At 43.7% G+C, this 14,172-nt stretch overlaps 1 protein-coding gene across 2 annotated transcripts in view; it reads left to right on the top strand.

Annotated features, from left to right (window-relative positions):
• The window catches only part of LOC129369921 (collagen alpha-1(XXVI) chain), a 33,128-nt gene that overhangs the window by 11,929 nt on the left and 7,027 nt on the right, over positions 1–14,172 (top strand). For both annotated transcript variants that reach the window (XM_055045592.1, XM_055045591.1), the window contains exons 4-7: positions 7,917–7,978; positions 8,059–8,170; positions 8,819–8,923; positions 9,006–9,125. In XM_055045592.1, coding sequence (XP_054901567.1) covers positions 7,917–7,978; positions 8,059–8,170; positions 8,819–8,923; positions 9,006–9,125 — 399 coding nt within the window. The remainder of the gene's footprint in view (positions 1–7,916; positions 7,979–8,058; positions 8,171–8,818; positions 8,924–9,005; positions 9,126–14,172) is intronic.

The following is a 14,172-nucleotide window of genomic DNA, read 5'->3' as shown; positions in this document are numbered from 1 at the left end:
ATGACGTAGCTAAAGTTTCACTGATAACTTTGTCTAGAAAAGAGGCACAATCGAACACAGAAGCGCTGAACCTGAAGCACTTTCAAGAAAAATGAAGGGGAAACATAATGAGTTATTTTTAGTGCCTCTGTGCAAGAAACATAAAATTACACCAATAACAAAAAAAAAAAAGCAGAATCTATACATTTAATTAGACCGAGGCCTCCAGCTGGGAACAAGATGCCGCTAAATACAGGAGCGTGAAGGAAAACAAAGGGAGCGTCCATAATTGATGGCAGCAGTAACCCTGTCATCTACGACTTTTCACAAAAAGCACCACAAGTGGACGCAGATACACATTGAGTATCTTTTTATGGCAAGAAACAGAAACCACACGCAGTTAGTGGCTGCAGTAACACCATCAATGGATTCCTAAAGGAAAGAGATAAAGACAATCGCAGCAGCACTGAGTGATGACTTCTTTGTGTGGGAAGAACAAAAACGAGAAAACAACATTCATAGCTCCAAAGAGAACTTTCTACTGGTTCCGTTAAATAACACCTACCGTAACGGTGGGAGAGGTGTGTCTGTGAACTGTGACTCTTTTGGGGAAGACAAGTTTGTTCTTCATTCAGTGAAGTTACTCGCATTTGTAAAGTATCCAGGAATTTCACTCAGGTGAGAGTAAAAACGACACGGCGCCGTAAAAATGCTCCTGAAAGTACATTCATCCCCAAAACGTCGGCCAAGTAAATGTAAGCTTGAGTTCGATGCGTTTCTGAACGTGCTGCTTGACATGTCATGGCGTGATGGTTAATTTTTTTCATCATGGCCTCCTCAGAGAAAGACGTAAACTCAATGACAGCAAACGCCCACAGGCAATCATAACAACAGAAACAGAGGGAACAGAGGGAAGTGGTCACTGGCGTTTCAGGAATCTTTGTTTTTATCCACTCTGTGAAATTGATTGCGCTCACAAAACGTTTCGTCGTGTGTTGTTCTGGCTTTTAAAACGCTCAGATTACAGAAGGATCTGTGGCCTGGCAGCTTTCATGATGGTGAAAGAGGCTAAATAACCTCGCGGTGCACGACCAGACATCTTGGTTTTTCAAAAATAAAACCCCCCGCTCCTCCCTCCTCTCCTCTCCTCATTCGGCCACACGCCACAGTCAAAGTGGGTGCTGTGATTTACCGAGTGAGAGTTTGCGGCTCTGTGTTCATCTGTGTGCAGATATACGTGTGTGTGTGTGTGTGGGGGTGTGTGTGTGTGTGTGTGTGTGTGTGTGTGTGTGTGTGTGTGTGTGTGTGTGTGTGTGTGCCAGCTGTTCTGCATGCCAGCAATAGCTGACCACTTGTCAGCCGGGCCAGACCCAGACACACAGCGGGCTTTCTGGGCCTCGGCCAGCTCTGCAAGGCTTGTGCACGCACACACAGACACACACACACACACACACACACACACTTGGACCTCATTTGTGTTTGTATCCTGGTGATGTGACAGCAGCTGTCGGGATGCTACAGGAGGATGTTCCACTGCATCATCTTTTATACGTCGGAGGGGAACGTCTTGGTGGTTCGCCCGGTGGGTGAGGATGTCTGAGGATTCGTCTGTGGGTGCGCTGAAGCGCAAAACAGAAAAGAGGCAGAGCGGGAACACTTTTCATCTCGTTCCAGGACTGATGCAGCAAACATGTCTGTCTCAGCAGACTGGGTCCTGCTCCAGAAAACCCCTGCGCTGTCTCGTCCTGTAAATCACAAGCTAATGGTGGGGATGGCTCCTAAATCTGCGGTTCTCAGATGCAGGATGTGTCCTGATTCTGATCTATGATTAAATAAAGTTCATCTCACGAGTGTTTTGCAACCCCCTCAGCCTGCTCCTCGGCTCCCTCCGAATCCGTTCCCACACTCTCCTGTTAAGCTAATTTTTAGCTTCCCTGCTATTATTTCAATGGGTGTGATCCACTTAATCTGATCCATTATACACTCGTTTGACTTTTTTAAATTTTTATCATCATTAATTACATTTTATGTCATTTCACTATGCTTTGTTATTCCAACCAGCAAAGTTATGTTTGTACTTGATTTAAAAGAAAAAAGTGTCTCTGCATCATTTCGAGGAATCAACAGTTCTGGAGATCAGACAAGATGCAACATGTGAATATTAGGTTGAAAACTGCAAAGACACCCACATTCCTGAATCCCGCCAGAGCAGGAAAGGCTTCTCTGTTTTCTTCTGTTTGTTTGCTTTCCCTCTAAAAACAACAGAACTGCGATTCGTTCCCATGAGCTCGGCACATCCAAGAAAAACAATCCCGTCTGATGCTCCAGTGGTGTAATTATGGATCCAAGCAGACTCTGTTGCTGCGTTGTGGTTCTGAACAGCTCAAGCACAGAGGAAGTTTGGTTTTCAAACGTGATTGAGTGGCATCTTTTGAAACTCCTGCCCAACATCTCCACAGAACGCACGCTGTGGTTCTGCTCCACCTCGCACCACTGGGGAAGTACTTCTGCTGTATTCCCATCGTGTGTCTTTGTGGCTTGAACAGAAATGGACGGTTTGACAAAAGATGCAGCCTGGTGAAGCTAGAGCGTTAGAGGTGAAGAGCAACTGCTGCTTTCTTCCATGCTTCAGAAAACAATTCACATCGAGTCAGAGATCCGGCACGAATCAGATAAAGCTACAGTGCGCAACTTTTATAGAGAATAACATCCTTTGTTTCTTATATATATTTGTTGAAACTGTTACAATGTCGAGTCAAAAGAAGATAATCTGTGAGAAGATGGATCTCCTCCACCTCCTCCAGGAGTTACTATCGCCATCTGAAGAAATGCACCGCTCCCGACCAAAAACAACCAATTTTCAGGGGGAATCATCTTCGCGCTGTCAACTATGCTCATGTATATGCTGCTCAGTGTGCTAACAGCGGAGAAACGACTTACTGTTACTTACTGTTTTTCTGATGTCACCGGTGGACATGCCAGGCTGCAGCGGAGCAGAGAGCAAGGCGGGGAGGGATATAGGAGGTTGAGCAGCGCCAGACAAGATTGTGATTGACAGCGCTAAGACTTCCCATTTGGCTCTGATTGTTGGCTTCTAGTTCGCAGTAGGAGGAGGCGGAGAAGCTCAATATTTGTTGATAGTTTCAACAAATATGTAAAAAAATTGTTCTATAAAAGTTACATGCTGCAGCACTAAATGGTGTTTTACAGTTTAAAAAAAGTTACATCATTGAAATTAAAAGAGAACATCAATATATATATAAAATAAAGATAATAGGCCTGTCGTCAGAGATCCTTGGTGCTTTTGATTTGCTCTATATCTGACCGTCTCCAATCATCGGGCCAGTAGCCGGTCCACCACAGACAGGTGCGCACTGATATCTGAGGACAGTTTCAGCTAGCTTCAACTCACAGAACAAGTAAGAGCCTTAAATTACAATCCCAACTTGAAAATTTACGAGATAAAGTCTGAAAACATGCTTAGGTGTGACGGCCTCTGTCAGCTTCCGTATTCCTCTGCCGGACGTCGGCATCCTTCCTGTCCCGATCCTCCCTCTACGCTCTCCGTCTCGCGCTCGGTTTGGCGTTTAACAAACCAAACTTACTCTTTCATAATCTCCGCCGCAGATCAAAATCTCAAAATTGTGGAAAATAATGACGTATTTGCATTTCCTGCAGATGGATATTATCCAGGCCAATCAAGACGGATGCCTGCTGCTGCAGGGCCTTCTCTTCCACTGCGTTACTCAGAAAACATCTGCAGTGGGATCTGTCCTTGTGCTCCACCACTCGACTTTTAGTTCCAACAAACCCGAGAACCTCTGGAAATTTTAAAATAACTCCCTAAAAGTGTCCGATCTTGGCAGCCCTGAGGGAATTGCGAGAGGCCTTGTTTGTGCAGCTCAGCCATCCTGCAACATTTAAAGTCTATTCGCCAGACACCAGATTAGTTTGATTTAATATCGGAGTCTTTTTGGACAGAGAATGTAAATATGTGAAAGAAATTATCGAAGTTGCCTGAAGCGTGTGCTTAATGCAACAAGTATTTGTGAACTTCAGTGCTTCTTGGAGGTTCAACAAAAAAGGATTTTCTCTTTATTCGCACCATCGAAAATGCATGACGGAGAATTACAGCCATAGGAAGAAAAAATAATAATAATCATAAAATTACGAGAATAAAGTTGAAATAACATAAAAATGACGTTATAAAATTAGAAAAGTAAAGTCGTAAGAATAAAGTTATAGTATTATGAATATAAAGTTGAATAATATAAGCATAAAGTCATAAAATTAAGAAAGTGAAGTCGTTACTTTGAGGATAACTTTGTACAAGAACAACGTCAAAGTATTACAAGAATAAAGTGATATTCTAAGAATAAGGTTGCAGTTGATTTATTACGAGAATAAAATCAAAACACTGAAAGAATAAAGTCATAATAACACCAGAATAAAGTCGTAGCACTTCGACTCTTGAGTTTTCCGACTCTGTTCTCTGACTATTTCAAATTCATGAGATTTGATGTGATCTCAACCGTTTCAGATTTGCTCGCTGCCCTCCTCCCTTCTCCCTAAATGTAGGAAAGCATCATAGCTGTTCCTCAGAGCAGCTATTTGTGTTTTAAACACACGTTTTCAACTCGAAGCCGCGGATGTCAGCCGCGTGATGTTTAGAACAAAAGCCAGCAACCAAAGTCTTTAGCAATGCACAATCTGGACAGCAGAAATACGGAACGTGAAATAAAAGCCTACGTCCAACCGTTTACCACGGGGTTTGTAGCCAGCACCGCTTGTAGTTTGGCTCCAGACGAAATGTCAGCACATCATCACCGACGAGGTTTTACGGTGAGTCACAGATTGATGCCGTGTTGCAGCGAGCGCGTCGGAGGGTGGAGGCTTCCTCCGGGCCCGTGATGAATTGCGGCGGAGGAGATGCGTGTATATCATCTTATCGAGTCCTCAAATTATGTGTGCATGTTCAGCGTCCCGCTACACACAGCAGAAACCTCAGCTCTCAGATCCCGCGGGGATCATTTCATCATCGGATGTCGCCCGGTGTTTGGTTTGAGGAATCTGGAGAAGAAAAGAACGAAAGAAAAAAAAAGTGTTTTAGGCCAAACTGTTTGATTGTGGCTTCGCTCCGGGATGAGATTAAACAAGCTGACACAAAGCGTCGAGACGCCACATCCTCTCCGGGCTAAATATACGGAGCCGTGCCAAATCGCTCTCGCCGCTCCGAGTTTTTCACATTTTGCCAAACACAGCCACAGAAACTCGGATGTGTTTTATGTGAAGCTCGAACACAAAGCATTTGGTTGGAAAGTGGAACCCGAAGGGGCCGATTACGATGGAGATCCAAACGTGTGGCGTGAGTTTGTGTTCGGCCTCCTGGAGTCAGAAGGTCCTTTGACCCTTCTGACCTTTTCGCTGCAGGTACAGAGGCAGGTCTAACTGCAAAAACACAAGATATCACCAAGTATTTATTTTTTTAATCTATTTGCAAGTGCACCTGTCTTGGTGCACTTGCAAATAAGACAAAACTGACTTAGAGTAGCGTTTCAGCAAGATATAAGAGCTTGTTTTATGTAAATAACTTCTTAATATTGTGAAAAATGCTCTTGTCCCATTTGCTGATCGTTTCTCTTATAACATGGAAAAAAATGTCTTATTATAAGTAAAATGATCTGCCAGTGGAACCAGTACCGTTTCCCAGTACGTCTCAACCTAAAAGTCTGTTCAGTTCTGCAGCCTGAATCAATGAATGAGATCACGCTTTCACCCGATTAAAAGCAGTTTTTGAAAAAATAAATACTTTCAGGTGTTATGCTTTTTATTAATCGTTCGTTTCCATATGCAAAAAAAATCTTTTATTGGTTTGAAGTGTTTATTTTAATTTTGAGGTAAGCTAAAAATTATCTTAATTTAAAGGGTCAGCGTTAGATAACATTGACTTTTTAAAGTTTTTAATCACGTTTCAGTGTCAAACCCGAACTGTTACTTTGATTCTTTCATGCATGTCTGAGAAATCCTTTATTCTCCCACAGCAACCATTTGGGCCTGCCTAAACGCTTGCATATGAACTACGTCTCTTTCTAGCACTCCTAATGACTACTGCTGTGATGCTTGGAAAGAGTTTCTTAAAGAGACAGAGGCCCAATTTCCAGGCGTCAGATTGGGACGTCAAATTTTGTTAAGAGCACAAGAGAAGAGAAAAGTTGTAGTAGTGTGACTTTTTCACGTATCATTTCAATTTTATTCTTGTAATGTTGTGACTCTGTCCTACAAGTTTATTCTGATTGTAACTTTATTCCCTATGTTTTATGACTTTACTTTCTTAATTTCACAACTGAAAATTTGATGTGAAACATTAAATCCCAACAAAACACACTGAAGTTTGTGGCTGCGTCACATCAAAACACAAAACCGTTTCAGGGGAAAAATGATGCTTCTGCAGGTATCCAGGTGGTCGTAGACGCAGACGCTGATCGCGTCTCGTCATACCGACCCGAGCCGCCGCAGGCGGTCCGAGGCCCAGCTGCTTGGGCCGTTTTTGTTGTTGCTCCAGTTATTTATGAGCACCAGTTGTTCTGCCTCCTGCTTGCTCCTGCAGTGACCACAGTGTGGGTGGGTCCCATCTGTGGAACTGACAGCTGACATTCCACACTTCTTACGAGCCGTGGACAGGGCGAAATTTTTAAGAAATGTTTGGCTCATTTCAAGGAAATCGGGCTATTTTGTGCTTCAGATTGCAGCTAGCGGCTCAAAAACGGCTCCAGGGCCAGAAAAGTGCATGTGCGGCTGAGTGGCGGTCGACCTGGATCCAGTGACTGAAGTGACCGCAGCCAGAAAACACTCAGAAAAAAACAGAGAGGAAATGTTTGCGGCAGGCTCCCACGACACGATAAACAAAACGTTTTGCAGGTTTTAAAGGATGAAAACTATTATAGAAACTGAACAAGCCCTTGTCAACCCAGCCCCTCAAAGATTGATGTAGTATCGCCTAAATAAATCCTACTAAATATACAAATCTAACGATTTCCTCTGCGCGTTTTATTTATACCTCAGAGTCTAGATACAAATTTTGCATAAACAAAACAAACAAAAAAATCCCACAAAGCATTTCAAACCATTTTCAATTTTTCAGCTGGTTTTGTGCAAACATAATCTTACTTTACACACATTTTTAGCATTTTTTGTGTTTTTTAAACCCAACCCAAAATGCTGTTTGGTCGTTCATGCCACATATCTGATGGTATTGCTATTTGGCTGCACTGGCGTCTGTTGCCAGTAAATATCTGAAAGCTGCACCTTTTATTTCCCAGAATGCCAGACGGTCTGTTGATAAGTTAGGTGTTGCATTTCATAGCAAACGTTTTCTAACGTTCATCCAGAGAGCGATAGAGAAGGAAACCGAAACCCTGGGGGGAAAAAAAACAGCTTGACACAAAATGAACAGAATGAAAATAACATACACCTTGAAATGAACTTTTTACAAGATGTGCTGTTTGATTATTGTTGGACGGTTGTCAAAAAAAAAAGTGTCTTCTTGGATGTGGAATAATTTTTCTTTAAAACTAAAAGGAGACATTTTCCATGATGCGAGATGAACCATCTTTATTCTCACATCTCCATCATCAGCTGTCAATTTTGCTGCGTTTTTCCCCCCCCAAAAGAACAAAGTCGTGTTGAGTGCCGTCACTGCAGAAGGGACAGACAGAAAATAAACAAACTCTCCAGCACATCGGTCCATGAGCGCGGATATTATAACGACATGACTTAAAGGTTCCTGAGGTTTGGCTGTATTGTTCTTGGGTAAGTTGGCTTTGTTTGCGGTGTGACATAATGACATGCAGCTGATGCTGCCAGGGATGAAAGAGACGAGACGCAGCTGGAGGAGATTTAAACTCGTCTGTGTGCCTTTTCTTCTCGTCTTCTTGCAGAATGCATGAACTGCACCAGCTTCAGCAACATGAACAGCAGAATAAACGCCGTCGAATCAAAGGTAAGGATCAAAATCTTAGAGGGGGTCAAAATAAAAAGTAAAAAAAATTGCATTCAGGCCAACTTCTGCTCTCACTCTAGATCAGATTGTTGGAGGAAGGCCGATCGCTTCCGGAGGTCAGATTACCAGACGGGTCAACAGGAAATGAGGTGGACACGCGTCGAGCCACTCCACCGCCGTACCTGCCACCAGGTGTCAGCACTTGGAAAAACTTGCTCACAAGTGGAGATGTTTAAGGAGTGTCTGGAAATGTTCAGCTTCAGCATTCATTTATTGAACGCCACCATTTCTAATCAAATCTTTTCCAAACTTTAAAAAAAAAAAAAAAATGTCTTCGGAGATTACACTCCAAATGGGTTGATCGACTAGGAACATCGAAAACATTTTTTATTAAAACATTGAAAAAGCAGGAAATGGTACAGGCCCAACGGCATGGGTGGGCATTGGGGGCATTGGGGGGTATTAGGGGTACTGGGGGGTATTTAGGGAGTATTGGGGGTATTGGGGGGCATTGCTCGCCCACAGAGTCAGCCATGCTGCCTCTGGACTGGAAGCTGTTTGTTGTTTTTGCCTTAAAGTGACCAACTTTCTGCTATTCCTATATCAGTTTGAGACCGCAGGGGCTGCAGATCAATAGAAAGATTTTCATTTCAGATTTCTCATTCTGATCAGATTGCAACAGTGAAATAAAACATTTCACAGTGAGAAAATTTCAGCTTCACAGAATAAACACGTGTTCACTTTTCACCTTTCAGACATCCAGCAGAGTCTGTGAGGTTTCTGGATTTATTTCATTCCAAATGTAACTTTTTAAAAAAATAATATGTCCTCATTCCTCAGTGCCAGGAGCCAGAGGGCCCCCAGGACCAACTGGACCTCCTGGGCCGGCTGGACGACCGGGGATTGCAGGTCCTCCTGGTAGAACCGGGGACCGAGGAGCACCCGGTAAAATAAATCCTCTTATCTGCTCAGTGTTTGGGGAGAGTTTCTTCCTTTTTGTTTCTCTGGACTATTTTTTTATGCTCAGGTGAAAAGGGGGACAGAGGAGAGAGCGGCCGCCCCGGGCCTCCAGGTCTTCCTGGACCGCCAGGTCCTTCTGGGTCAGGTTCTTTTTCTCTACCCATCCGGGGAGACGTTTTCCAACGAGGTAAGGTGTTTTAAAAATTTAACCCAAAGAGATCGAGAGCCTTGCTCAAATGTAACACGTGCCCTGGCTGATTCAAACACAAGCAGACAGCGTTAATTCAATCCGACCGTTTGGACCTGACGTTAAAAACCGACCTGGATGAGATCACAGCAGTCTGCTGCTGTTAATAGAAACCTGCAGAGTGGGCTGTCACATTTATAACCTGCTGAGTTTAAATATGTGGCGGATATGAGATCAGCAAAACTCACAACTCGGTGTCGGCGCACTACAAACACACGGCCGAGAATTATGTTCAAGCTGTAGAAAGGGACGCATCTTATAAAAACAAAATAAATAAACAAAATGATTTAAGTCATATTAGGTATATACAGCATTTTTAGAACAACTGAAGGCAACAGAGTTTCTTGATTGTGCTGCAATATAGGCAGCACTGCCCCTTTAAATACCCAGATTGCAGAGTGTGATCTCTTGAGAGAAATCACAATCCATTAAACAAAAGATGTCCAGGTAAAACCTCGATCTGGCCGGTGGGTGGTCGTTCAGGGCAGATTGCTTTCACACTGCTAAGCCAGGGCAGGTACAGGAGTCCCAGGACGCCTCTGAAGGTGGTCTGACAAAAGCCGTCCTCGCTGCATTTTCCTGGAGTCAGCACCTGCTGTTGGCGGAGGCCGCGTTGCGCTCAGATCACCACGGACAGGAGCGAGGAGCGCCAGGCCTGAGCCGGGTCTGAACGCCGACCCTGGAGCTGCTGCCAAAATCGTCAGCTGGTTGGGTGGCCACAAGGAACCGACGCCAAAATTACAAGCAGGACCTTTTCACGGTTTGCGGTCAGCAGTGTGCCTCATGCTCGCATTTGGGAGAAATTGCTTCGTCACGCAGGACGTGAATTCTGGTCCGGATGGACTCGTGCTGGAGGTGGTACAGGAAACATAAGCGTTTGTCAAAGGGCATTTCTTTTTATTGAAGAGACTTATTTCCCCTAAGCAAAAGTATTCAAACCTTTGGTGACCTTTTTTGACGGTCTAATTTATCAGGATAATAAACAGAGTAGCGGGTAGCTGTAATTGTTAGGGAATCACACATGGTTTTCAAAAATTTCTACAAATAAAACTGAGAAATACTTTGGAAAACATTTTTGCTGCGGGGGCAGCTGTATGTTGTCTGGGTACAGAATGTCTCCACCAACTTGAAATGTCTTCAGTAGTTTCCCATTCGTCTTTGCAAAATACCTAAAACTCAGTCAGAGGCGATGAGGAGCATCGGTGAGCGTCTGCGTCCAGGTCTCGCCTCAGATGCTCAACTGAATTTATTCATGTTTGGACTTTGACTTGACCATTCCGACACTCGGATTTGACTTTCTGTAGCTCTGGCTGCAACTTTAGGGAGGTTTTCTGTGTGATTTCCGTGACACGTCCAAAGTTCAGGACTTTGTTTTCAAAAGCCAAACACACTTTGGCCTTCTCTACAACTTTCTCCCTGACCTGTCTGCTGTCTGCCTCCTCCATCTTCAGGAAGCCGTTTGTTTGCCGATGCTCTCCGACGAACCTCCTAGGCCTTTAATCTCAATTAGATTAGATTACACTGGCTTGAACTCTGTTTACCTCCGTTTAAGTCTAAAATCTGCAAGAAAGTCTGTCTGCCTGTCTAAAAGCAGTTTTATTGAGTGTTACTGGAGTAAAGGGGACTTAATGCAAGGCATCACCAAATCAGACTCTTAAGAAAACTGCAGTCACACACACATAAAAAACAATGGATTGAAGTTTATAGCGTGACAGAATGTGAGAATCTGAAAGGAGCCTCCATCATTTTGCGAGTTGCTGTCGTTTTATTGTTTGTGTGTGTCGTTGCTGTTGTTGCCTGCTCGGCCTCGACACACTGGGGCTTTAATGAGCACAGCCACCGACCAGTGAAGCCGAAGCACAAATCACAAGATTAGCTGTGGCTGCTTTGAAAACATGAAGAACTGAACGCGTCGCCGCATTGTGTTTCGTAGAAACCTGGCTTGTTGCTTCGTTTTCCCCGCTAACATGGCGTCTCGGCTTTGACGCCGTCTGTCACGTCGAAGTAAATCTTCCTTTTGATCTAAAAAGAAAAAGAAAAAAAAACACAAATCTTGAACGCATCATTTTTCTAAACATCCAGTACTAGAGTGTTGCCACAGGGAGGCAGCAGGAGTCTGTGTAATGATCATTACCTCTGGAGGCCTGCTGGCTCTGATTAGGCTCTTTTGGTTGCGCCTGCCTCTCTGAGCCCGGGACCGTGTCTGCGGGTCTGCAGCTATGAAGATTTGGGTCTGTGGGACCGTGTAAGTGAAGGCAGAGGACTGGAGGGGGGGTGGGGGGGAACTGGCTGTAAATCAGGTCTAATTTGTTAGCTGTCAGCACAACAATCTGCGTTTGGAGTGGGTTGGGGGGGGTGGTTGGGGGACTGACCACGGCTCAGAGCCAAGAGCAGGCCTGGCTTTGAACATGGGAGGAGATGTTCTGCCACTCATGTGGAGTTTCTCTGGGAGGCGGCCAGACTGGAGGAGACTGTAGCATTAGAAAATTAGTTCCAGAGGGAAATCTGCTCCTTCTAGACCCTTTTTCTTTCATTTTTTTATTTATTTTTTTTTCTGTGGACTGCAGCCATAATGTAACTGGGCTGCCTCAACATGGGGGAGAGAGGCTGACACTGAGCATATGCTCAAGTGGTGAGGAAGTGTGAGGTGGTTTCAGACTGAATCTATTCCCACTAATGGGCTTTGAAGGATCCAAGACGGGACTTCTAGGTCCGGTGTGTTCTGTCAAACGTTTGATCGCATGTCCCTGCACTGTGAAACGAGACGTCGTTCGAATCGGCCAGCCAAACTTAAATCCACAGCGACATTCATCTTAGAGGAAAACTTTAAATGCAAGCTAAGAATATGTGTTTTACGTATTTATATGTGCACAGGATTTCCCTCAGCACATTATAAGCCTGGCGGTTGCCCCCCAACCACCAGGCTCAGCATGGTTTATTTAATTTAAATAATTTTTTTTAAATACACAGCACCAGTTGCGCCCCTCCTGTCTTAAATTATGATGCTCGCTGGTTCCCCTCTGAATCTTTTTTAACTTTTATCATTTTTCAGCACAAAAACACAGTGAGCTTTAATGTGTGTGATGGGTTCAGGTTTTCTGGAGGAAACGCTGATGCACACTAAAGCACTTTGAACTGCCTCGTTGCAGAAAATGTGTTATATTAAAAAAATTATCTTTACCTTTATGTTGACAGGCATTCAATGTTATCTGCCTATTTTTTACAAATCCCACATCTGATGCATGTCAATATTTTGCTGACCTTTATCTGCCACATCTATTGTTTTCTTGCCGTCATGATAAAAAAAAATATTTCAGGGCTGGAACAGACTTTACTGAAAATGTTTTTATTTTTTTAAAAGAAAATATAAATTTCGGTTTTGGGTGAAGGTTCAGTTCTCACTGCACACTAAAGGTTTTGCAGAAACGTGTGTCTGTTCTCAAGTTTGTTTTAAATTTTTGTACCTGAGCCTCAGGCTGGTTCTGTTGGTATCGCCGCTCCTTTGCAGCAACACGGTCCCAGCCCGATGTGTTTTCTGCATGAAGTTTGCGTGTTATGTGTGGATTCTTTCCAGGGATTCCAGCTTCCTCCAGTGGTAAACATGACTATTAGGTTTACTGGTCTCTCTGCAGTTGGAGTGGATGGTTGTGTGTGTGTGTGTGTGTGTGTGTGTGTGTGTGTGTGTGTGTGTGTGTGTGTGTGTGTGTGTGTGTGTGTGTGTGTGTGTGTGTGTGTGTGTGTGTGTGTGTGTGTGTGTGTGTGCTGCCCTGAAAGTAATTATCCCCGACTTGAGCATTCCCACATTCTGTCATGATAAAACCACTGACTTAAATGTGATTGGCCAGCTCAAAATAGCACACAATCAGGAAGTGGAAGGAAAGTCAAACATGGTTTTTAGCATGTTTCACGTGGAAACATTTGAAAAGTGTGGCGTGAATTTATGATCCCTCAAAATGGTGATTTTGATTTAAAAAAAGAAAGAAAGAAAGGAACTCACCACCTTTTACTTTCCAAAAGATGTTTTAGAAAGAAAAAAACCAACAAAAAATGACTTGGTTCATTACGTGATGATTTCTAAAACAACCTCATGACGAATCCAGAGAGTCACTGCTGTTACAAGAAAGCCAGAAGAAGTCGTGTTTGTTTCCTGCATGTTGATGCAAATCATGAAGCAGACGCAACAACAGGATGAATGAGTCAGGACCATCATCAAAACACCATGTGCAGCAGAAACTCACCAGGGCATCATGGTGGTGGCAGCACCATATCATGGGAAAACAAGCAAGCTGCTCAGAGTTAATGGAGATAAATACTATTTTGTCCTGGAAGAAACGCTGAGGGTCCAGTCAAAGTCCACGTCTACATCCATTCAAGAATCTGTGATAAGACTTGAATGTGTTTGTGCATACAGAGTTAATTCACGCTGACTGAGCTTGTTTTCCAAAAGAACGATTAAATTAAATTTCTGCCCAGATCTACAAAACTGATGAGGATATTTGCCAAAGACCGACAGCCGACACTGCAGCTGCGAATCACAGACTTCCAGGACCAATTATTTGCAAAACAAAGTGCCGGGGAACTGATAGATAGCTACCACTCTGCTTTGCGGATTGCTGCTCTAAATTTACCCTTTATTGTGTTCTGTTTCACTTAATCACTGTAACTGGGTGTTGGTTCAGTACAGAAATTACAGTCGTTGGTTTTGTGGTCTTTGCAGTCAGATAGCCACACCTTTTCTGGCATTGTGGGGCGCATTCACCATGAAAGAAGGAGTCGCATGTTTCACTTTCATCACCGCTCTGTTCTGCCTGAGGGTACGAGGTTGGATGTAGTCGTGCCAGTTTGGCTGAAGTTGCACTTGCAGTTCAAAGACTGCTTCTCCACTCATCATTCGCTGATCTTGAGTCCAAATTCGCAACAAACTTAAAAAACTGTGGGTGTGGCATGCAATAAATATCCAAATAAAGACAAGGTTGGGGTGAAATGT

The sequence above is a fragment of the Poeciliopsis prolifica genome, unplaced genomic scaffold (genome assembly GCF_027474105.1).
Source record: "Poeciliopsis prolifica strain line A6 unplaced genomic scaffold, Auburn_PproV2 SCAFFOLD022, whole genome shotgun sequence".
Taxonomy (NCBI): Eukaryota; Metazoa; Chordata; class Actinopteri; order Cyprinodontiformes; family Poeciliidae; genus Poeciliopsis; species Poeciliopsis prolifica.
This window is presented reverse-complemented; position numbering and strand designations above follow the sequence as displayed.